The sequence below is a fragment of the Castor canadensis genome, chromosome 18 (genome assembly GCF_047511655.1).
Source record: "Castor canadensis chromosome 18, mCasCan1.hap1v2, whole genome shotgun sequence".
Taxonomy (NCBI): domain Eukaryota; kingdom Metazoa; phylum Chordata; class Mammalia; order Rodentia; family Castoridae; genus Castor; species Castor canadensis.
Window position 1 is genome coordinate 39,946,688 of NC_133403.1, and position 23,989 is coordinate 39,970,676.

At 44.1% G+C, this 23,989-nt stretch overlaps 2 protein-coding genes across 18 annotated transcripts in view; one reads left to right on the forward strand and one right to left on the reverse strand.

Moving 5' to 3' along the window:
• The first annotated feature begins 1,202 nt into the window (after nt 1-1,202).
• On the forward strand, nt 1,203-17,597 carry Rnf34 (ring finger protein 34). 3 transcript variants are annotated; one of them, XM_020163679.2, is made up of 6 exons: nt 1,203-1,357; nt 10,079-10,297; nt 11,329-11,736; nt 14,416-14,511; nt 14,753-14,954; nt 16,686-17,597. In XM_020163679.2, exons 1-6 carry the CDS (start codon nt 1,352-1,354, stop codon nt 16,874-16,876), a joined length of 1,122 nt encoding a protein of 373 aa, XP_020019268.1. In that variant the 5' UTR covers nt 1,203-1,351; the 3' UTR covers nt 16,877-17,597. The 3 variants fall into 3 exon arrangements, with proteins under 3 accessions (XP_020019268.1, XP_073916686.1, XP_020019269.1); XM_020163680.2 differs by lacking the exon at nt 1,203-1,357 and adding an exon at nt 1,458-2,368; XM_074060585.1 differs by lacking the exon at nt 10,079-10,297 and having other exon boundaries at nt 1,227-1,357.
• A 4,206-nt stretch (nt 17,598-21,803) lies between these two features.
• Nucleotides 21,804-23,989, reverse strand: part of Kdm2b (lysine demethylase 2B) — a 117,138-nt gene continuing 114,952 nt past the window's right edge. For all 15 annotated transcript variants that reach the window (XM_074060583.1, XM_074060577.1, XM_020163676.2 and 12 more), the window contains one exon: nt 21,804-22,493. In XM_074060583.1, the coding sequence (XP_073916684.1) occupies nt 22,312-22,493 (182 nt within the window). In that variant the 3' untranslated portion in view covers nt 21,804-22,311. The remainder of the gene's footprint in view (nt 22,494-23,989) is intronic.

Genomic DNA, 23,989 nt, shown 5'->3' on the forward strand with positions numbered 1-23,989 from the left:
AGGCTGACATATTTCAGCCTAAGGAAAGTGGCCTTTTGTGTGTGTTTTAATCTGACATGTAGTACATATAAACAGAGTAAAAGGGCAGAGAACAGTCTTGGCTACTCATTAAGAGCAAACTGACATCTGCATATCTAAAATTTCAAGTACTGGTTGAACTAGAAGTGAGCGAAAGAAGGTACAGGAAAACCAACTTCAATCCAGTTGAGCTGAAGAAATCCACACCTTCATTTACAACCTCAGTTTCTCTGCCCACCCATCAAGTAAATCCCAAGGGATCACATGAATGCCTTTATTTATTTATTATTTATTTTTGCGGTACTGGGGTTTGAACCCAGGGCCTAAACCTTGAGCCACTCCTCCTGCCCTTTTTTGTGATGGTTTTTTTTTTTTTTTTTTGGTTGATTGTTTTTGCCGTACTGGGGTTTGAACTCAGGGCCGCACACTTGCTGGGCAGGTAATGTACCACCTCCACCAGCTCAGTGTGATGGGTTTTTTTGAGATAAAGTCGCAAGAACTATTTGCCCGGCTGGCTTCGAACCGCGATCCTCCTGATTTCTGTCTCCGGAGTAGCTAGGATTACAGGCGTGAGCCACCAGCGCCTGGCTCCATGAATTCTTTTAGCGCGCTAGGTAATTTTGGTTATGTTTGAACATCACTTTAAAAGGGCAGGTGGGACTTGACAGCCCTTGATTCTCCAAACATTTTCAATTAATCCTGTTTTTTTTTTAAAGGCACGTTCTGTTATGCTTATTGCTACTCCTTGAGGACACCCGAGGTCATCACTCGGTGTGGGTGAAACGAACGTTTCGCGGTTAAATCTGAGGCCCTGCCCTGTTAATAACAAAAGCCTTCACACCAACGGCATTTTCAAATTCACCACTCTCCTTGCCCTCCCCGCTCCGGGAACTTGACCACCCACGATAGAAAGCCAACAGTACAGCCGCTGGTTCCTCAGAGGACGCTGACACGCATTTCAACCTTCCAACTGAAAAAGCGGTTCGGGAAAGCGCCTCCCGCCACGCCCTGACCCGCCCATGTCCGCTTGGGATGGAATGGAGTCCTCCCGCGTCCACCCTGCTGAGCTGGAGGCCCCTCCCCCTTCTCGCTATTTCATTGGGTCCGGAGACCGGCCCCCTAAACACTGGATTCTGATTGGTTGATTTGGCCGCCACTCGGCCTTCTTCCCTGGGCGTGCGCCGAGCGTGGCCACGCCCATTACGTCGGGACGCTCAGCCGCTTGCGAGAGGCGCCGTAATCACCACCTAGAAAGAAGGAGGTCGGCTGTGGTGGGAGCTGCTATGGTGCTGAGTTCCCCGGCAGAGCCGACCGATCCGAGGTGGTCGCGGCCATGAAGGTGAGGGGCTGGTGGAGCTGGGCAGGCCCTCCCCGCCTCTCCTGTCCGGCCGGGGCACTCGGAGCGCCTTTCTTTGAGTCTCAGCGGTTACCCCGCCAGCCCCTCGGGGACCTCCGCCGAAGCGGGGGTGGGGGTCGCCTGGTCGGGCGGCCTCTGAGGCGGTGACCAGCGCGGGGCTGAGCGTCTGGGCTTCCGGAGTCTCCTGAGCTCCCGCAGTGCCTCCCGTCGGCGAGCCCGAGAGGACGGGGGAGAGGACGGGGGAGAGGCCGGTGCCCCCCGCGCTCACGCCTCGTGGGCCCCTCTGCGCCAGGCCCTGTGCGTGTCCTCGGGGGCCGGGAGCAGAACCGGAGCTCTCGCCTCCGCCCTCCATGTCTTTGCCCACCGCGTGCCCTCGGCTTCCCCGAGTCCTTGAACTAACCCATATGTCGGAATATCATGCGACTGAAGGAAAAACAAAGACTGGTGGCGGGAGTGACGAGGCCAGGGGCGAGCTGACAGGTCGGAAATACCTTGGGGGGTGGCCCCCGCCTTCCAGGAGTTGGAGGGCTTCCCGTCCGGGACCGTGACCTAGAGCGCTAGCTTGTAGACGTGTCTGCGTCGCCTGCTAGGTACGCAGCAAGTAATTTGTCAGCTTTTCTCCCAGGTGGGAGTTGAGAGCGTGGGAGCAGCGTGAGAAGTTCAGGGGAAGGGGAGAGATTCTCAACTTGATCGCTGAGAGTTCTTCGGAGCTTGGTACAGTAATCAATCCAAGTGCTGATTGATTTGCCGAACTCCGACCAAGAGGGGGTTAGTCATAAGGTGACGGTGATACTCTTCCAGACAGACGGTTTCATTAATCTCAACCATGAAGTGTGTGTGTGATGTGGGTAAGGAAAGTAAAAGAGGGAACCGCGAGATGGATTCAACCTTTACAAAGCGTCAGAGGTTTACCATGAAGATTGAAAGGGGAGTGCCAAGTGGCTGGAGAAATTCAGCAAACACCTCCTGTGTGTTAGCCAAGAGGGAGACATGGTGAGTAGAAATAATCCAAGGAGTTTGCCAATGAAAAGGAAGGACATTTGCAGATAACCACATTACCAGGCAGAGTGATGCAGAGTATCCAAAAAAATGGAAAACCTGAGGCAGATTGAAAAGATACCTCTGGCTGCAAGAAGCAACTTTTGGAATAGGTAACTTTTGAACTGTGTCTTGAAGCTTTAGGATATTTCATAATATCCTAATTTTTAACTTCCCAGTTATAAAATGTTATTTCAATTTAGGAGACCTATTAAAATATTTACATGTAGCTTTATTTTCTGAAAATCATCTTACTGTGTTAAGATCCAAAAAGCAGGAGTGTTTGTATCTCAAAGAATGTATATCTTTATTAATATTTGTGACCCATCAAGGATCTAGGGTATGGAAAGAAAATTAGGGAGAAGCACAGTGTTGAAATTTTTAAATAAGTTCTTTAAAAAGAAGTATTTTTGCATTTAACTGCTTTCTAAGTTGGATTTTTATAAACAGTTCCGTGGCAGTTGAAAATGGAGAAAAGATGTATTTTCTGAAGCAAAATGCAAACCTGAGTAGTCAGCAATCTGTGCAAAATGACAGTTATGAATGCTTTCATTTATGGTTTTGTGGAATTGGATTAACAAAGTTTTGGATTTGTGCTGTTTATTATTTAACTTCATGTTGACTTCTGTCAAAAGTTTTTTGATCGTGGATATTCTCATCTGTAGATTTCTGGCCAAGGTCATTGATTTCTGATAGCATGGAATTCTAACATGAAGGTACATGTAAGCAAGTACTTTAAGCAGATTGGGATTTTTTTTGGTCCAATGTTAATTTGATTTAATCCTTTCCTGTTTTTCCATATTTACATTAATCTCACCTTTGATAAATACAAAATGTGGTATCAAGAAGAAAGTAATCTACTGACTGAATTTCCTTTTTTTAATTTCTCTCAAAGGGGGAGGGGGAATGATGCTAAGGATCAAATACACTTGTATTTTTTTTGGTGGGACTGAGGTTTGAACTCAGGGCTTCACGATTCCAAAGCAGGCGCTCTATCACTTGAGCCACACTTCCAGTCTATTACTATTTTGCTCTGGTTATTTTTGGATATGGGGTCTGTGAACTATTTCCCCAGGCTGGCCTGGAATTGTAACCCTCCTTATTTTAGCCTCCTAAGTAGCTAAGATTACAGGTGAGAGCTACCAGCACCCCACCTGGCTAAGGATACTGTTTTTAAAAAGGACAAAAATATAAACATGAAGAAAGTAACATTTATGATTTATAGTGCACATTATTGTGAAGTAAAAATGTATCAGTCTAACAAATGTCTTGCCTATAGCAATTACATTTTAAGGATGAATATCTGTTTTAGGATGTAGAACTTGTTAGTTATTAAAAAAGAGTTCACTACTGGGTGCTAGTGGCTCACTCCTGTAATCCTTGCTACTTAGGAGGCAGAGATCAGGGGCATTGTGGTTTGAAGCCAGCCCAAGCAAATAGTTCAAGAGACCTATCTGGAAAAAAACCATCGCAAAAAATGGGCTGATGGAGTTGCTCAAGTGGTAGAGTGCCTCCCTAGCAAGCGCAAAGCCATGAGTTTAAACCCCAGTACTACAAAAAAAAAAAAAGTACCCTGTATATTTCATACAAAACAAGAATTTTTTTTTTTGGACAATGGGAGGTTTAAGCTCAGGCCGTTGAGTTTCAAAGCAAGCACTCTACCATTTGAGCCATGTCTGCAGCCCTTTTGCTTTAAGTTTCTTTTCAGATAGAGTCTTACCATTTATGCCCAGGCTAGTCTGGACTGAGGTCATCATACCTGTGCTTCCCAAGAAGCAGGAATCACAGGCATGCACCCAGATAATTTGTTGAGATGGGGCTTGCCAACTTTTTGCTCTGGCAGCCTTGACTAAGATCCTCCCTATCTCTGCTTTCCGAGTAGCTGGGATTACACCTATGAGCCACTGCACCAGGCCCTTGGAAACAGGAATTTCAATAAGAAATGCTTTCACATTCTAAGGAATGTGTGTTTCAAGTGGTTCTAAGTAGGGTAAAGATTTTGCTATCATCTGGATTCTTTTCTTCTGGTCTGTTTTAAGTTCTATAGGAAGTTTAACCTAACAGAAATTTAAGCTCTAAAATTGTGTTCTTTTATATCATGGTGCTAAGATTTTTTTTTTTTTCTTTGTGGTACTGGGGATTGAACTCAGGGCCATGCCTATGGTAGATAAGTGCTCTACCACTGACCTGTATCCCCAGCACTGGTGCTAAGATTTGAAATGTGTTTTTTCTTACCTTTCAGCACAAGCAAATTGAACATTGTCCAGAGTTTATAACAAAATCCATAAAGGATGAGTTCCCTGCGGAGGCTTTCACTGGTGGAAGAACAGAATACCTATCTGGTCCTTGTAGCTTCTTACAATGTTTGAGAAAAGTAATTTTCTTGAGTGTGAAACTGCTAGAAACATCCTGAAACTAACAAGTATCACTGTAACTTTGTCATGGCAAGCGCAGTAATGCTCTTAGGAGATGGCATTGTTACTGCTGCTTATTTACTTAGTTTCATCAAAAGCAAATGACTTAGATCATTTAGTTTTCTGTTTTCATATCCATCAATTCCCCCACCCTCTGAGCATACCTGCCCTGCCCCCCTTGTCATTTACTCTTCATGGAAACCACAGTCTAGTCTGGCTGATTAATATTACATTTGATGAGCTCATTAAAGGATCACATCCTAGTGTGGTTTAGAACAGGATCCAAAATTTGTAGTAAACTTAATTCTTTACATGGAGTATTGGAATTTTTTTCCCTCTACAGGGATTCTAACAGCATATTAGATCATACACACAGCTGAACCTTGAGGCCATTTGAAAATTCTGGCACTCTGCCAGAAAGAGGGCTGGGCTAGTGCTCCAGGAAACAAACAGGCTTCCACTTGGTTTTGTCCACTGAAGCAATGATGCAGAATGGGTTTAGATTGTTTGAATCTGACTGAGGAACCTGACAGTGCTCAGAACATTGGTGGTCCATTGTGGAAACAAGTGTCGCAGAGCTGGAAATTGTCAGTCATGCTCATTTTGTGAATAGTAAACCCACCCCAGCTCCATGAGCCCCCATGCTGCTACAGAAGGGAGTATTGGGACAGTGTAGGGAACACTTGCAGCCTTCCTGCTACCAGAGGAAGAGGGACTTTGGTAGTGATAAGTTCAGTGGAACCCTGAATATGACTGGCTCAGTACTTTGTAGGACTTTCTCGTATCTGCCTTCCTGGAGGGGAGATGGCATTCTGGTTTCCACTCAACTAGATGTAAGATGCCCTTGATTAACTGTGCTGGGACTAGATGACATATTATCAAGACCAGTTAATTGGCGGCAGAGCTAAAGTCACGTTCTCCAATTGGTGCTGTCAGTAAAAAAGCAAACATTTTGCTGGGCACCGGTGGCTCACACCTGTAATCCTAGCTACTCAGGAGGCAGAGATCAAGAGGATCAAAGTCCAAATCCATCCAGGGCAATTAGCTCTTGAGACCCTGTCTTGAAAAAAATCCATCATAAAACAACAACAAAAAAAAAAACGGCTGGTGAATGGCTCAAGATGTAGGCCCTGAGTTCAAGCCCCAGTGCTCCCCCCCGCCACCAAATTTTTTTTTGATTTCCATTTTTCTCTTGGTCCATACTGGGAATGAAAAAAAGATAGTGCTATTAACCCCCTAAAATTTTGGTGCACAGGTTTTAGAATAAGAACAGAAATGTCATTGGATACCAGAATGATATAGAGATCTAAGTGTCAGGGCAAGTCCAGGCAGGTTTTAGAGTTTATCTCTTACTCCAGTCATGTAGGATTTTAATATGATAGCTTTTTTTTTTTTTGGTACTGGGAATTAAACTCAGGGCCTCACTTGCTCTGCCATTTGACCCAATCTGCCACCTCCGATGCCTTGTTCTTAACTGACAGGCCAGGCAGACCATGGACCCATGGCTGAGTTAGTTTTGGCCTAAGGGGGTGGGTAGGAAAGGGATTCAGTTATCAATAAGTTATTTTCAGTAATTCTTAATGGCTAGAAAGTAAGCTGCACCCATAATTAAGTTCCCTCAGTGTGGGTTTTGTGCCAGCATAGATTATTCTCTTACGTTCATGGTCAAGGGAGGAAATTCAGCTGTTGTTCTTTCTAATAACTTGGAATATGTAGTGTAGCTGGTAGAGTTCTCTCAACTGTCCCAAGTAGGGCATGTCAGCCCCAGTGATCTGGGTTTTAGCTTCACTCACAGAAGGGTAGTGGTAGGCAGATCTTACATTCAAGACCACACCAAAGTTAGTGAGACCCTGTCTCAAAGACAAAATAGAAACAAAAAGGCTGGGGTGTAGCTCAAGTGGGAGAGTGCTTGCTCTGAGGTCCTGTGTTCATTCTCCAGTATTGCTTTAAAAAAAAAAAAAAAGAGCTGGATGGCAACCCCTATATAAGGAATTCACCTCTGTAGAATTGAGGCAGATTGGCAACTCAGTGAATTTCTGTGAATTCAGAGACCAGGAGACTGTGTTTACTATACTGTCTAGGAACTCAGCTTGCCTAGAAAATATATGAGGAAATGGAATCATCTGGAAAATGCTCCAATCTCACTATGAGAATGGGAGCAGTGAGTGAATAAAAGGAATATAAAGGAGTACAGGCTGTTTAAACTGGAGGAAGATCTTAAGGGCAGGTTTCTAAAGCTTTTAAGGGAAGGTGCAAAAGACAAGCTTTTTGGTTATTATCCTGTCAGCTGTAGTAGCTGAGTTCCAAGGACATGTAACGATGCCCCAAGTCAAGTGCCCAGAAGGAGTGTCTGCTAGCCCATCTTGGAGAACTGCTGTCTTCAGAGCAGTGTCACAGGCCCAGGCAATGCTGGATGGCAGGTGCTGGTGGCTCATACCTGTAATCCTAGCTACTCAGGAGGGAGAGATCTGGAGGATTGCGGTTCAAAGCCAGCCCAAGCAAATAGTGAGATCCTATCTCAGCACAAAACAGGGCTGGCGGAGTGGCTCAAGTGGTAGAGTACCTGCCTAGCAAGTATGAGGCCCTGAGTTCAAACCCCAGTGCTGCCAATAAATAAATACATACATAAATAAAATAAGACAACATGTCTGGATGGGAAAGAAGGGTACTTCATGTAGAACTTGCCTTCGTCCTCCAGCTTCAGCTCTCTGAATTGTGAAGAAGGCTGGTGAGGAGAACCTAAGTGGGCTTACCCTGGAATAAGCTGCTAGGAGTACTCTCCTCCTGGGAACTCGATTTTCTATTGGGAGATTTCCACCAGATTTAAGTTCCCAGAGAATGAGACTGCAGCCTCTAGTCTCCTGCTGTGGTCCAACCCTGACAACAGTAACGTGGACATCCGTCCTACTGAGTGTTGAATTACAGCACCATATTTTTGCCTGGGCAGCTCTGGGAGCTTTTTTTGTTTTCAAATTTTTATATTATAATGAGGTTGCTCAGGAAAGCTAGAATTGTTCTTTTCTTTTTATTACTTTCCTTCTGGGGGATGCAAAGGAAATTCCTGCCCTTTTATAAGAAACATGAGAAATGGGACAAAATTATTACCCTCCAGTAATGACATCTACTGGGATTCCATCTGTTTTCCAAAATAAATCTTCCATTCCCTTCACCAGAGCCGTGTTTTATTTTTTATTTAAAAATATTTTTTCTTGCCAGGCACCGGTTTCTCACGCCTATAATCCTAGCTACTGAGGAAGCAGAAATCAGGAGGGTCGAGGTCCAAAGCCAGCTAGGGCAAATAGCTCTTGAGACCCTAATCTTGAAAAACCCATCACACACACAAAAAAAAAAATTATTTAAAAGTTTTTCATATTTTTAGACAAGACTCACATGCAGTCCAGGCCGGCTATGAACTTGGGATCCTCCTGCCCCCACCTCATAAGTCCTGAGATTGATTGTAGACATGTGCCATCATGCACAGCTCTGAATAAAAAATTTTAAGCATCAGCTGGTTGTAGTGTTGCATGCCTGTAATCTCAGCACTTTGTGGCACTGGGGTTTGAACCCATGGCTTCACACTTGTAGGCACGCTACCACTTGAGCTACTCTACCAGCCTAATGTCAGCACTTGGGAGGCTGAGGCAGGAGGATTGTGAATTCTAGGCTAACTTAGGCTATATAGGAGAATGTGTTTCCAAAGAAAAAAATTTTTTTAAGGATCATACTCGGCATGGTTTGAAAATTGTATCCTTGCTTAGCTCAAACTTGTCTCTAGTAGAAAGTGTGAAAGTTAGTGTCTGAGATTTTTGATCTGCTAGATCCGAATCTTTTACCTTATTTACTACAAAACCACAATTTTGTTGGGCACCTGTGGTTCATGTCTGTAATCCTAGCTACTCAGGAGGCAGAGATTAGGAGGATTGCGGTTTGAGGCCAGCCCAAGCAAATCTCTTGAAAATATCCAACACAAAAAACAGGGCTGGTGGAGTGGCTCAAATGGCAGAGCACCTGCCTAGCAAGGTTCAAATCCCAGTCCCACCAAAAAAAAAAAAAAAAATTGGTCTGGGGTTGTGGCTCAAAAAGACTTGGCTAGCAAGTGTGAGGCCATTAGTTAGATCTCACACAAACGCCAGACTGACCCTTATACTTCCGTACAGCTGATCCTTAAACTTCTGTACAGAAGTTTCTGTAACTTTGGCTCTGGGAGAGGCGGCATCCTCACACTTAAATTAGGAAATAAAAGTAAGTAAGGCCATTTAAATTGTTTGGTGGCTAGATCAGACAGGAGCTAAAGCTTCCCTCACACTTCACTTTTTCTGACTCCTGGCATGAAGAGAAGTTTGTACCAATGGTACTTAAACAGTTGAGGTATCCCCTCCCCCCTACAAAATTATGGGCAAATTGACACTTTTAAAATGTGTTCAGTTGTTTAAGAGCACTTACGTTAAAGGCCTGCAGCTGAATCCCTTTCTTAAAAGAACACTCTTAGTAAGTCTGGATTTTCACGCTTTTATGTTTAAGCAGATTGTGGCCTTACAGTCTGAGGTGTGACCTGTTAATTACGATTTTACCTGACCTTTAAAGGCATCACCATTTCTTGAGAATTATAGGGTACGATGACATATAATGCTTAAATCAGTGGCGCTGATCCTTAAGACTGTTTGAACCTTCTGTTGTGGTTTCCTCCTCCTTCCCCATGCTTCTGTAACAGTGCTTCTGGGTAGGAGCAAGAATAGCATTAGCCTCATTCATGCTCCAGATCACCTTTTAAAGCTAGCTTAAAAACGAGCTTGTGGACAAACTGTCTCCAAAAGTCATGTTTTATCTGTTCCTTTTGTTTAACAAAATATCATGAGACTTTCCAGTGCCAAAAGATGCTTTGGAAATACCAGAAAATAATTTGGACAATTATTTTTCCAAATAGCTTGACATTTTAGTGTCTAAAGGGATACAGGTTGAATATCCTTCATCTGAAATGCTTGGGACTAGACATGCTGCTGATTCTGGAGGGTTTTAGATTTTGGAGTATTTGCATGGAGTTACCTGTTGAGCATCTCTGATTCAAATATCCAGAATCCGAAATGCTCCCAAATAATGTTGGAAGTTTTGGATGTTTGAATTAAAGATGCTCATCCTGTGATCCTAAAGTTATTTAGGGCAAGTTTAGCTCCCCAGAATGGCATTCCCTGAGGATCCCTGGCAGCCCAGGTTCTACTTCGCTTTAAATTGTGGCACTTGTGTTCCTTTCCAGGCGGGTGCCACATCTATGTGGGCTTCGTGCTGTGGGCTGCTGAATGAAGTCATGGGAACTGGTGCTGTCAGAGGCCAGCAGTCAGGATTTGCAGGAGGCACCGGCCCCTTCAGATTCACACCAAGCTCTGATTTTTCCACCTACCCACCTGCAGCCACGGAAGGGCCTAATATAGTTTGCAAAGCGTGTGGACTTTCATTTTCAGTCTTTAGAAAGAAGGTGAGTTGGATGAAATGTTACCTACGAGAGACACAGATCAGAGTTCTTAATTGTATTTTGAACAGCAGGTGAACCTTCATTCTATAAAAACACTAAACCATTTTCCTTTTAGAAAACTACACAGTTGAAGGGATTGTTTTCCTGTCAGGCTGTCTGTGTAGATACTGGTACTTCTTGTGGTATTCTTTTCTCCTGAACTCTGCCTGTTTGTACTGTCTCACTCTTCCTGATGACTCACTTTTTGAAGCAAGAGGTTTAATTAATTCTCAGTTCTATTTAGAGGTGATTTACTCCGTGATCTCAAGTTTCAAAAAAGTTTGACCATATTTTTAATCCTCAAATGAAGAAATGAGTATAGGAACTCCATTTAGAGATTCAGCAGTAAATACTTAGACTGACACAGTTATTGTCACTAAGTCATCTTGCAGTCTTTGATCATCACTTTAGTCCTTTTAAACACAAAAAAAGGTGTTTATAGGAAGAAGGCACCCAACAAAGGACCACTCTTATTGTTCCCTTTCCTATTCTCTGTGCTAATGGCTTGGCTCGTGATTGAGGCTCTGTAGATTATAGGTTACTGTATTTAGTGGGCTCCTGTTTTCTTGGATTGACTTTGAGAGGTCAGTTGCCTTTCTCTTTCCCTGTCTGTTAGGCTTTTTTTCTCCTCTTTAAATGGGGAAATTGTTCACATAGGGAAAGACCAGTGTTTGTGGTTGTGTGCTCTGTCAGCTCTGTTCTGCTAATTATATGTTTGTACCAAGGGGTGGAAAGGTTTTAATTCATTAACACAAGAGTATGTTTTTCTTAAACTTCGGTGCATCTAAACTGCCTTGGCAGTGACTATTTTGATTTTCATGGCTTGGGTTGATTTTCATGGCTTGTGAACACTAAGTGCCTGTGAAAGTCGGCTGGTGCCACGGGGGACTTCTGGAAGGGCTGAAATTGAAATAGAAGGCAAAAAAGAAAATGGTGTTTACATGCTGGCTTATATCCTGCTATCGTTAAATGCCTCTTTCTGTCTGTTCCTTCAGCACGTATGTTGTGACTGCAAGAAGGATTTTTGCTCCGTTTGTTCTGTCTTACAAGAAAATTTCCGCAGATGTTCTACTTGTCACTTGTTACAAGAGACAGCCTTCCAGCGCCCTCGGTTGATGCGGCTGAAAGTGAAGGACCTCCGGCAGTATCTCATTCTCAGAAACATCCCCATAGATACTTGTCGAGAGAAGGAAGACTTGGTAGACCTGGTACTGTGCCATCATGGACTTGGCTCTGAGGACGACCTGGACACGAGCAGTCTGAATTCCTCACGGTCCCAGACTTCCAGCTTTTTTACGCAGTCATTTTTTTCAAACTACACAGCTCCCTCTGCTACTGTGTCTTCCTTTCAGGGAGAGCTTATGGGTGGAGAGCGGACCTCCAGGTCTGGACTGCTGGCACAGGTATGAGGGTGTGAGGGCCTGGCATGCTTCTACTTATCAGTACGTGGTGGGGCCTTCAGTATCTGATGAATTCTGATGAACGAAGAGTCACAGGCCAGGGCAGAGGCTCACTCAGCTGCACTGGCACCTTCTGGCCCCTGTTGTGCAGTCTCAGTGCTTAGGTGCTGACTGGCCCAAGTCTGCTGCCCAAAGAGACCAAAAATAGCTCACCCATTTCTGGGTTAGTCACCTCTGTTTCTCTGTCTTGTATAGTTAAGCATCAAATGTTGATATAATGACGTGAAGTAGCACGTACACATTTGCAGTTGTACACTTGGTATGGGTATGCAAGTGTCACCATAGAAACAATCTGTTGGGTAAGTTAACCTTATACCTTGCTGATGTGAAATTGTTCAACGAAAAAGCCACCTGAAAAAGGTACTTACTAATTATTCAAATACTGCCCCAGGGAGATTCTTGAGCATCTTGATTGAGTGATATGCAAGGGCTTATAATTAATATTCTCTTATGTATGAATGATTCTCAATGCTAAATTAAGCTGAATGTGGTAGTGTGTACTTAGAGTCCCAGCTACTTGGGAGACTGACATAGGAGAATCATGTGAACCCAGGAGTTTGGGGCCAATTTGGGCAACATAACCAGACTCAGTCTCAAAAAAAACCCCAGAACATAAAATGCTGAATTGTTTTGAATAATTTTCTCCACATTTAATTTTCATCCTTGAACAAAGTGGTTACTGAAAGTAGAGGGAAGCCAAATGTGTTGGCACATGCCTGTAATTCCAGCACTCAGAAGGCTGAGGCAGGAGGATTGCAAATTCAAGGTAAGCCTGGCTTACATAGTAAGACCCTGCCTCAAAAAACTAGTTCAAAAAAATACAGGGAAATTTGGTCTAACTGCCTTCCAAATATTCATAAATTACGTAAGTCCAATCCAGGAATTTTATTATTTTTTCAAATGAGAGCTGGCAGTTATCATACAGACATAAGGCACATCTGACTTTGAGCCACTTTTGGATGCAAGACAGCATTCGGGAGGCGTGGGTAGCTGATGCAACAATATGGTGCCTGTGGGGTGGAACATTTGAAATTGGGAACTGACCTTGACTATTGTAGAGCTGCTGTCAAAATACAGTGAAAAGATGTGCACTTGCCTAAAAATGCAGGGCTGAGTTCAATCCCCAGTACCTGCTCCCCCAAAAAAGGAAAAAAAAAAAAAAAAATGATGTGAAGGAACCAGGTATATAACCCAAATCAAAGGGATTTGTTTTTCCATGATTGTTGAGGATTTTTTTTTTTTTTTTTGGTGGCACTGGGGTTTGCACTTGTAAGACAGGAGCTCTACCACTTAAGCCAACCTTCAGTCCATTTTGCTTTGGTTATTTTGGAGATGGAGTCTCACGCACTATTTGCCTGGGCTGGTGTCAAACTTCAATACTCCTGATCTCAGCCTCCCAAGTAGCTAGGATTATAGGCATGAGCCACCAGTGCCCAGCTATGTTGAGGAATATTTTTTTTTGGGTAGGGGGGGACAGTACTGAGGTTTAAACTCATGCTACCATTTAAGACACTCTGTCAGCCCTATGTTGAGGAACTAGAACCAGCATTAGCCATCCATTGCTTTCTTTGGGATTAGAAGCAGAATGGAGCAGGACTGAGATGCCCCTGACACTTGGCTCATCTTAGAGCTTTAGCTTTTTTCCTTTCTGCATCTAAGCTGCTCCAGAGAAACCTGCCGTCTGTAGGTTTACGATGTCACAGTGCCACTCTGTATCCTTGATGGGACCTTCCTTAGAGTTAATATTCTGATTTTTTTTTTTTAACCAGTTCACACAATATACCAGAATTTGTGTTTTAAGATAGCTTTGTGGGTTTTGTTTTTTTTTTTTTTTTCCCAGTACTATGGTGTGAACTCTGGGCCTCTCGCTTGACCCATACCCTCAGCCTGGGGCACTCTACCACTTGAGCCATTCTTTGTGTTGGGTATTTTTGAGAGCATCTCCTTTTTGGCCTGGACTGGCCTCAAAGCACAGTCCTCCTGATCTCTACCTCCTAAGCAGCAAGGATTGCAGGTGTGAGCCACCATTGCCCAGTGGGAATTGAGTTCTTGATGTAATCTTGTAGGGCCCAGCTCTTTGGGAGGGGCAGCAGTATTCAGGGTTCAAAGAAGACATGGTGTGTGGTAGGCTATTGGGCCATTCTTGGGGGACCAATGGAAAGCTTTCCCTAGTGATAAATATGGCCAGATACTGTCAGGAAAACTTTTTTTTTTTGGGCTGTACTGAGTTTTGAACTCAGTACCTCACACTTGCTAGGCAAGTGCTCTACCACTTGAATGACACCTCCAGCTTGGAAAATTAGATTTTTTCCATTGTAAAATTTTTTAATAGGATATATTCATTATATGGGGGGGGGGGGACTCATAGTGACAATTCCAATTAGGCTTATACTGTACATTGGTTAGATCATCTCCATCCTTTCTCCCTCTCAGCCCCCTCCCTGCCCCACTTAAAGCAGTTGCAAGAGGTTTCTTTGTTCTGTCTCATATAAGTACATGAAATCCACGAGCCATATACCCTCACCTTAATCTCCTTTATTCAGCCACTCACCTCCTACTAGTACCTCCCCCCAGACATGGAAAACTTGATTCTTGACCTAATCAGATACATTCTGAATGTAGGTACAGAGTGAAATAGCTTCAGCAAACACAGAGGACGACGACGACGACGATGACGACGACGACGATGACGATGATGAAGATGACAACTTGGAGGAGGTGAGACCTGCTATGAAGTTTCATTCCCAGATGTCTTAGCATGGAGGAAGGGAAGATGCCCTGTAGCTTTCTCTAGGTTAGTACAGGATGACAGGATGTTTCTTCTGGGTTGATGGTAGGGTGATGCATTACAGCAGCTGAAGGACTGCCGACGTGTATGGGGAGAGCATTCAGGGTTGTGAGGACTGGGGGTGAGGGGTCTGGATGTGTGGGACAGAGGTAATGGAAGCTCTGATTTCAGACCCCTGGCCTCTCTAAGAAGAGAGTGAGAGCCTCGCTTTCTGACCTGTCAAGCCTTGAGGAGGTGGAAGGGATGAGTGTACGCCAGCTGAAGGAAATCTTGGCTCGGAATTTTGTCAACTATTCTGGCTGTTGTGAAAAGTGGGAGCTGGTAGAGAAAGTAAGCCGGCTGTACAAAGAAAACGAAGAAAACCAAAAGTCATGTAGGTTCATTATTTCATTTTTTCCCTATGGTATCCCTATGGTATCCTTCCTTAGCCTTTTAAAAGAGGCTTGTTTTTAAACAAATGAGCGTCAGTGGCTCACGAATGTACTCCTAGCTACTCAGGAAGCAGAGATCAGGAGGATTGCAGTTCAGAGTCAGCCTGGGCAAATAGTTCGAGAGACCCTATCTTGAAAAACCTTACCACAAAATACTGGGCTGGTGGAGTGGCTCAAGGCGAAGGCTCTGAGTTCAAGCCCCAGTACCGCAAAAAGGGGGAAAAAAAGAAAGAGGCTTGTTTCTGTCACAATTCAGTCAGTTAATGTCAAGAAACTAAGTGTGAGTCACTTTAGTTTAAATAATAAGTTCAGAACGTGATGTGGGCTCAGAGACCACTGTTGGCAGTGAGTTATTTCTTTAGCCTGGTTCATCTTAACGTAATTAACTGATGGTTACAACCCTAATGAAACTCTGTCTATAAAACTGCCTGTTTTCCCATTAACCCCCAGACTGGCCAGAATCCTGATTATCTCGGGTGTAGCTTTTAAACCCTAACAGGAAGGGAAATTCACTGCACTCAGGTATTAAGTAATTCCTCAAATTAAGTATTAGTGGAGGAAGTCTCAAAAAGAGATTAAAAATTTGTGAGAGCCCAGTGCCAGTGGCTCACGCCTGTAATCCTAGCTACTTGGGAGGCAAAGATCAGGAGGATCGAGGTTTGAGGCCTGCCCTAGCAACTAGTTCACAAGACCTCATCTCCAAAATAACCAGAGCAAAATGGACTGGAGATGTGATTCAAGCGATAGAGCACCTGCTTTGCAAGTGCAAAGCCCTCCAGTCCTACCAAAAACAAACAAACAAAAAAAAACTTGTGTGACACAGAAGCCCTTCCTGCCTTAATAGAGCCAAGCCACAGAGCATTTATGGGCAAGAAAAAATAAATCAGTGGTGTTCAGGCTGACAGATGTTCTGTTCTTACCTGGTCTTAAACAGTTCTCTCAGCATTAACTTTTACCATCTTGAAGTTTTCTCTTAAATACAGCATTTATTTTGTGATGAGTGGTCTTGGTATACCAACTAGGACGCTGCTGCTGTGGCAGATCCAAGAATCAGTTCACAGAGCCTTCAGGGGCTCCAGCTGCAGACTGGTGAAGGGCATTCTGGTGGTGGTAATGCCTGGCAACTCTTACCCTCAAAGAGTTTTATGGTGTAGGAGGCAAGGACACATGTGGTTAACTCACTGCCTAATCTCACCCCCAGTTCATTCTCCAGCTTGGTGGCACACATACCGTTTTAGCATGCTGGAACCTTCCCTAGTTTGACTGACCTCAAGTAACTTCTGGCAAGACTGACCATAGTCAATCTTCTCCCTGACTGAGGCTCCTGAGACTGCCGCCTAACCACGGCCACACAGCTGGGCCACTGAGCTGAAATTCCAATAGTGGCCTGACTTCAAGGCCCATGTGTAGAAAGAAGGCCTAGGGTTCATGTTTCTTTTTTCATTTTAAATGCAGGATTAGTGTCTCCCTATCACAATGTCTTAACCTGGCCCGAAGCCACAGAAACATGAGGTATAGCACTGCCATTTCTAGTGGAAAGAACCCAAGTGCAGAGAAGTTGGCGGTTGCCTCTACAGTGGTGGGATCGCCTTGGGCCTGCCATGGCTACTCAGCTTGGACAGAGCGACAGGGTGGGCGGCCGTGGCCACAACCACAGCTCTGTTGCTTTTCAGATGGTGAGCGGCTGCAGCTGCAGGACGAGGAAGATGACAGCCTGTGCCGCATCTGCATGGATGCCGTCATCGACTGTGTCCTGCTGGAGTGCGGGCACATGGTCACCTGCACCAAGTGTGGCAAGCGCATGAGCGAGTGTCCCATCTGCCGGCAGTACGTGGTGCGGGCAGTGCACGTGTTCAAGTCCTGAAGCCAAGGCTCTCCTGATGGGACATGTGCCCAGACTGCCCCAGACATTTCAGTGCACACAGGGAGTTAAACCTACTGTTCAAAGGCAGCAGCTTTTTAAAAAATTATTTTCATTACTGAATCGGAACAGAAAGGTTCATCCTGGGGTCAAGAACCCTTGGTCCTGTGCCACCAGCCTGTCTGCCTGTGGACATGGGAGTGTCTCTGGGTCTACCGGGCCTTCTCAGCCCCCACGAGCACTGACGGTTGAAGTCAGACTGTTGACTGGGAGGACACTTCCTGTGTTCTCTATTTTCCCTTCTTCCTGTGTTTGAAACTGTTGTTCTTTTTGGGTGAGATGAGCTCACTGCCCACAGTGGCTAACAAGGACGAGCTGAGCAGCAGGCCGCTCCAAATGTTACTCTATTAGTCATGTATATTTTAAATGCTAGTATTTGATGAATGTAAGTTTCCACATTGTTGCTATTTCTGCATTTGAACATAAGTGGGGACGACTGACATTCTATAGTCAACTGCCAGGGCCTTAGACTAAACATGTCCGTTTCTGTTCAGGTACAGCTTTTTATAGCAAGGGCTGCGTCTAGCTTCTTACGTTACAAGTATGTGTGCTAAATTCCTTATTAATGTGTAATCAGTTTACACTGTTTTGTATAGTGAAGGTGTATTTTTAGTGCTACCTGCTGGCTAATTTCAACTTTAGGAATAAAATTAGATTCAAATGATGCTTTAGTTTATAGTCAGTTCCTAACTCACTTGCATATGGCACAAAGGGGCACGTGCACTCTGGCCCAGCACCCTATTGCAGAAGAGCTGGGCACCTTGAGAGACGTGGCAGACCAGTGCTGCTCACCACCATGCTCATCACATGTACCGTGGCCTTCTGCAGCAGCCCTCGGTGTCATTCTGAAATGGAGAACGCCTGACTTTGCATAGGCAAGCCAGCCTCTGAGGGTTAAAGGCCTTGTGTAAAACCTGCAGTTAACAAGTGGCTGTATCAGGCCGGGGATGTAGCTCAGTGGTGTGATGAATGTTTAACATGCACGAGGCCCTGGATTCAATCCCCAGACCACTGGACGTGTCCACACCACAGTGTGGTCAAGCTTCTTTTAACCCTTCCATCAGTATTAGCTTATCAGAAGGGTTCTGAAATTTTTTCTGTTTTGGGTCCAACTTGAATCAGAATATGCTTCGGTTAAGACCAACTGTGCATTCATCCCACTGGTGATGGGCAGTTGCTTCATTGCTGGGACTGGGCTTGAACCAGGACTTTGTGACAGACACTGTAAGAAACGGCTAGCGTCAGAGCTGGCTGCCGGAGCTCAGTGGAAGAATGCTTCCCTATTGAGTGCAAGGTCCCCAGCCCTGCTAAAAACCAACAAAAACCAGACCAAAACAATGACTTCTCAGACACGCCTCCACTTGCCTTGATTGTAATAAAGCATGCCTTCATGTACTCAGATCTACTAGTCCATCAACAGACCTCCAAATAGCTGTGAACTAAAGAGGCAGAAAGGAGACTTGTGAGCTTAAAGCAGAAAGTGTGGCTAACTGTCAAGAAACATGCCTTTTTGCTTTTCTGGTTTGGAGGGTCAAAGCAATGTCAACCAAGGCCTTAGGATTATTTTCAAAGGCCTTCTCTCATTTCTGCCTGCAGAGCTGGTGTGAGTGTCTGCCTGCCGTGGTTGGCAGTGACGAGCTTGAGCAGACCATTTCTTCCCCACCAAAGCAGCAAAAGCTGAGCCCCAGCCAAAGCCCAAAGCCCTAAGCCCTGTGGCCACTTTTGTCTGTCTGCTTCTCATGAAAACTCTTAAAACATAATGTATCCTCCAGTCCCTAACATGGTTGTAAGAAGTCTTTAAATTCAGGCCAGCAGATGATAGTAAATTTAAACAGAAGGTGACACTCAGGTGCTGGTTTTATCTCAGGTTTTTTTTTTTTTTTTTTTGGTGGTACTGGGGCTTGAACTCAGGACCTCACCCTTGCTAGGTAGGTGCTCTACCACTCCAGCCACTCCAGCTCTTTTTTTGTGTTAGGTTGTTTTTTTAGATAGGGTCTTGAGAACTATTTGCTCGAGCTGGCCTCGAACAGTGATCCTCCTGATCTCTGCCTCTTCAATAGCTAGGATTACAGGTGTGAGCCACCAGCACCAGCTTGTCTTAAGTTGAACTTAGAAGTTCATATTTGTGCAGAGTGGGGTGGTAAATCCTACCTACTTGAGAGATGGAGATTGGGAGAATCAGTTCAGAGCCAGCCCAGCCAAAAAGTCTGTGAGACTGCCATCTCAACCAATGGAAGCTGGGCATAGTGGTGCCATCTCTTACCCCATCTACCCCCATGTAAATAGGGTCGCTGTCTAGGCCAACCTTGGCATAAATGTGAGATTCTGTCTCAAAAATAATCAAAGCAAGCTGGGCACCAGTGGCTCTTGCGTGTAATCCTAGCTACTCAGGAGGCAGAGATCAGGAGGATCACAGTTCAAAGCCAGCCGAGGCATCTAGTTCTCAAGACCCATCTTGAAAATACCCAACATAAAACAGGGCTGTTGGAGTGACTCAAGCAGTAGGGTGCCTGCCTAGCAAGCGTGAGACCTTGAGTTCAAATCCCAGTACTGCCAAAAATAAATAAAGCAAAAGGGCTGTATATGGTTCAAGCAGTACAGTGCCTCCTAGCTAGTAAAAAAAAAAAAAAAAAAAAAAAAAAAAAAGATTTGCTTATATGTAGTCACGGTTTGAAATAACTTGCTGTTTTCTTAGGTTCTTTATAGCAGGAGTCAAAAACTTAAAGGTGGCTACTTCAGTAAGCATTTCTAAGGCACCCTGGTTTAGTGACCAACCATTCAACAAAAATTTTCAGTGTCACAGGCTTGGCAAGGAGCTCATCTATGACTTCTGCATTGCTGTGGCCTCTCTTGTACCTGGAGATATGCCATGTCTTTGTTGCATCTTCATTTGGTGGCATGGAACCCCAGTCTTGACAGCCTCCCTTAGCCTCTTATGTATAATTTGTATGCCCCAGGAATCCTTGCAGGAGGAATACTGAGCTGCCTCTAACCTGAGCCCTGCTTCCAATTAAGCAGCTTTGTATCTGTTAGCTACTCACAAGGACCATTCACCTGAAAACCGACACCCTTAAAGCAGTTCCCAAAGAAGAGAACAACTTTCCCAAACAGTAAGGTAACTTTTTATTTAGAGGGTCAGAGAATTCAGAGCACCACGAAGACAGAAACTTCCCATCTGCACGACAAGGCATTGGGCCCGAAAGGTAAGCCATATCTTTACAAGTAAACCGTAGAGTGGTAACTAATCTTAATCCTGTCAAGTGGGTCCTGTGTCTAAGTTCTAGGCTGTAATGGCTACAGTGCCTCTAGTTTGAATCAGAAGGGATCTGGTCTCTGGATTTAAAAAAAATTTTATTAGCATATATTTATTGTATGGGGAATCTGTAGTGCCAATTCTGAATAGCAGTGGTTAGACTGCCTTCTTGTGCAGTTTTACTTCATTTTTTTGGTGGCACTGGAGTTTGAACTTAGGGCCTCTCACTTGCTAGGCAGGTGCTCTTACTGCTTGAGCCACTTCACCAGCCCATACCATTTTAATAAAACCAATTTGTCAAAGGAGATTAGAAAAAACAAGAGGAAAATACAAAACTGCACTGTTAATAGGAAGGGTTTATCTCACAGGACCAACGTCTTATATTGCTCTTGATGACTGAGAAAGTCATGGTCCTCACTTTCAGATTCACTAGATGTATAGGCCCCTATTTAAAGTTTGTGGTCTAAAATTCTCACTAGTTCTCATCTGCTACCCGAGGAGGCTGCCACATCACCAAGTGCCTCCCCCAGCCGCCTTTGGCAGGAGGTTGAGGAAATGACCACCACCCCCAAATCTAGAAAACTTCCAGCAAAGGGTAAGGCCAAATAGCTAAGGAGGTTGTTTTGTACAGGTCTGGTAACAGGCATCCAAACAGGTGAGCCGCTGCCCCTGAGTCTGAGCTTTAGTTTTTACTTGTGCTATTGTTGTAGCAAGTTCTTTCTCATTATGTTTACTGACCAGAAACAGATCTCATTCTGAAGAAGAAAAAGGAAAAAAAATCATTACCACAGGTCGCCACATTATTTGGATGAACGAAATTCTATTGCTTGGTCTCAAAACAATACAACACTAGTGTTCAGACTCTACTGACCCTGGCTTTCCAATTAAATTTCTAGTCTCTGCCTAAAACAAGCCCCTCAATGCCCTTAGTGTGGTGGTGTACACGAGGGCTAATAGACCCTCTTGGCCACCTAAAACCAACAACAAAAACCAGCAACAAAAACCCTCGAACAGCAAGAGTGGTTTTCTTGTACAACTGTTTATACAAATTCAACAAAGGTCAAACGGCATGAGGGAAGGTCTAGGAAACACCACATACAACAATGGCACTTATGAATGCTGAACTTTACAACTAGGAAATAGCCAGGTTAGGAAGCTAAATGAGAACTCAACTTACACTTCAAGAGAAAAAAAAGGGAAAGAGAGGCCGTGTGGGCACATTATTCTACTTCTTGACCCAGGGTATAAATAAGATCTATGTAAATACAAGAGCTCATGCTGGAGTGAACCCTCCTGAATACAAAGGCGCAAGTTTGAACTGTAAAATTCTGAGAAAAAGGTGAATTCTCTATAGAGGAAAGTTGGCAGAGTGTCTTACTGGGCTGTAATTTACATTTATTCACAACATGCTCAAGTAACTTCTTGACATAGAAAGCAGGCTCTCAATTTCCAATTAAACATGCTTTTAAGTGGAAGGTTGTAGCCCGCGCTATGTCAGATCTGGGCACATCTGGAGATGGGCTCTTTGTGTCCAAGTACAGGTTAAGTTCTCTCCTATCTGAAGGAAACCAGGAAAGTTGGCAATCTCAAAACAATAAAAACACTGGTATGCATTCAAACCTTGCATAAATAACTTTTAAACAATTTGTACAAAAATAGTTCTGCATAATGTAAGATGTAACAAAACCAAACAAAATGTGTCAAGATGGCAGCAGATGTGGTCTGTGGTCCACATTGTGTTGACACCAGAAGCCTAGGTGTTACAAGAAACAAGGTGTCCAAAACAAACACCACCAAGGAAAACCCTTAGCTAAATAAGGGAATTTCTCCAAGCCCATGCTCCTCTCCGGGAATGTCTTCTTGTAAAGGCTGCCTTAGAAATGGTCCAGAAAGCAGTACAGTTACAATGCAGAAAAACCAGAGAAAGCCTCTGGGTCACTCATCCCCAAAATGGGTGCTTGAATGGCTTCTCCCTTGGCCAAGACTTGCAAAATAGAATTGTCTGTGGTCTGTTGTTCCAAGTTCCAAAGGGAAATAAAAGCCCTCGTTTTTCTTGTAAAGTCTTTCCCATCCCCAGCCATGTCCCCTCCCCCACCCACCCCATATTTACATACTTATCCTTGGACTAACTTAGTTTTTGCAGGAGTTTTTCTTCCACTTGCCCAAACTGGACACTCACAGACATCTCAGCTATGAACTGCTCACAGCCTTCCTTGGTGACTTGCTTGCAGTACCTCAGGTCAATATGACAGATGTTTCCACAGCGTTTGAAGAAGGACAGGCACTGGTCAGTGACCTTATTGCAGTCTGCAGGAAGAGGACATGATGTGAGGGGCACAAAGTGCAGAGTCTGTAGGCTCTAGACCCAAGTGCTTGGAAATGGAGGCAGGATGGAGTGCTCTAGCATATTCCAGTCCCTAATGCCCTAAAGAAAATGCTATTTGCTTAAAATCTCGTTAAATGGGGAATGCTTTCACCCACCAATTATAAAGGTTATATTCAAACTGCACTGAGGACATAGCTCAGTGGTAGAGCATTTGTCAAGCATGTGTGTAAGGCCCTAGTTCTATCCCCAGCACTGCAAAAAAAAAAAAAAAAAAAAAAAAAAAAAAAATCCAGACTATATACACCAAGTGAAAACCATTTGTACCAACAGGGCTGCCTTTCCACTTAGGTCTCCTATCTGCTGTGTTCCAAAAAGAGGGTTACACAATGTATCTGGTAGCTTTCTTCATTCCATGGTTGATGAGTATCTCTCTATGTGCATTGCCATGTACTCATCTGCCTATTCTCTCCTGATAAATCCTGGGGAGAAAGATCTGGTCCAGTGAGAATCCATCAGGTTATCTCAGGAGCCTTCCTTCTTATCCACCGAGAAGAGAAGCACGGTTGCCAGCTTTTTGTTTTTCCCCAAGGACTGAATATGCTGTGAAGAAGACCAATATACTACAAGGGGCTGGAGAGAGTTTGGGTCTACAGGGAGCAAAACAGAATTCAGAATCCTTTACCAGGTGCTCCCCTATAGATGTACTGTTAAGCTGCGTATTTCTTCTATTAATTTGGACTCTTCTTTCCTGCTGTTACTTTTAGAACTGAATCCAGTCAGTTGGCTTAATGTCAATGTTGAGACTGTCAATTGAGACTCACCCTCCAGCAAGATGAATGATTTTTTTTTCCTGGGCAGATCATATGGAACAGACATGGTTCCTACCTTCTGTCAATGGTGTTAAGTTTGAGACTTTTGCTTATCATCACTAACATTAACACTTTCATTTTCCTATTAAATTGAGTGGGAAGATAAACAGTAAAGGCTAAATAAGACACGCAAGGCCGTCTATGTTATCTGCATATTATCAAAGTGCCCCAGGCTCAGCAGTAGGTTGAGGAAGTAGAGACCACACCACACAATCACCTCACCCATAGAATGACTGTCTTTATAGCATTAGCCCTGGCAGATGGAGCCTCATGTTAGCAGAAAACCTTTACACAGTGGCTTGCAAATTCTTGGATGCGCAGTTCAGACTATGTAAAGATAACCCAGTCTCACAAAGACAGTAGAAATGAACTTGAATAGGTGGTATTGGGAAGCTACCTATGCCATGAGCAGTCACTGACACACGAGGATCGGGGATGGAACCCTGGGAGTTGTGCATACTAAGCAAGTGCACTACCACTGAGCTACATAAGGATAACCAGCAATTTCAGATGGTTCAACCTACGTGACAGCAGGAATGAAGAACTCTCAGTTGGAGTTGTATGTAAAATGGGAAGAAAACTGTTAGAACACAGCAAAAAAGTAGAAA

Bases quoted from the DNA above. Each gene is read 5' to 3' on its own strand.
- Rnf34 (XM_020163679.2), top strand. The intron at 11,737-14,415 runs GTATGAGGGTGT...TTCTGAATGTAG, and splicing joins GGTCTGGACTGCTGGCACAG to GTACAGAGTGAAATAGCTTC. The intron at 14,955-16,685 runs GTAGGTTCATTA...GTTGCTTTTCAG, and splicing joins CGAAGAAAACCAAAAGTCAT to ATGGTGAGCGGCTGCAGCTG.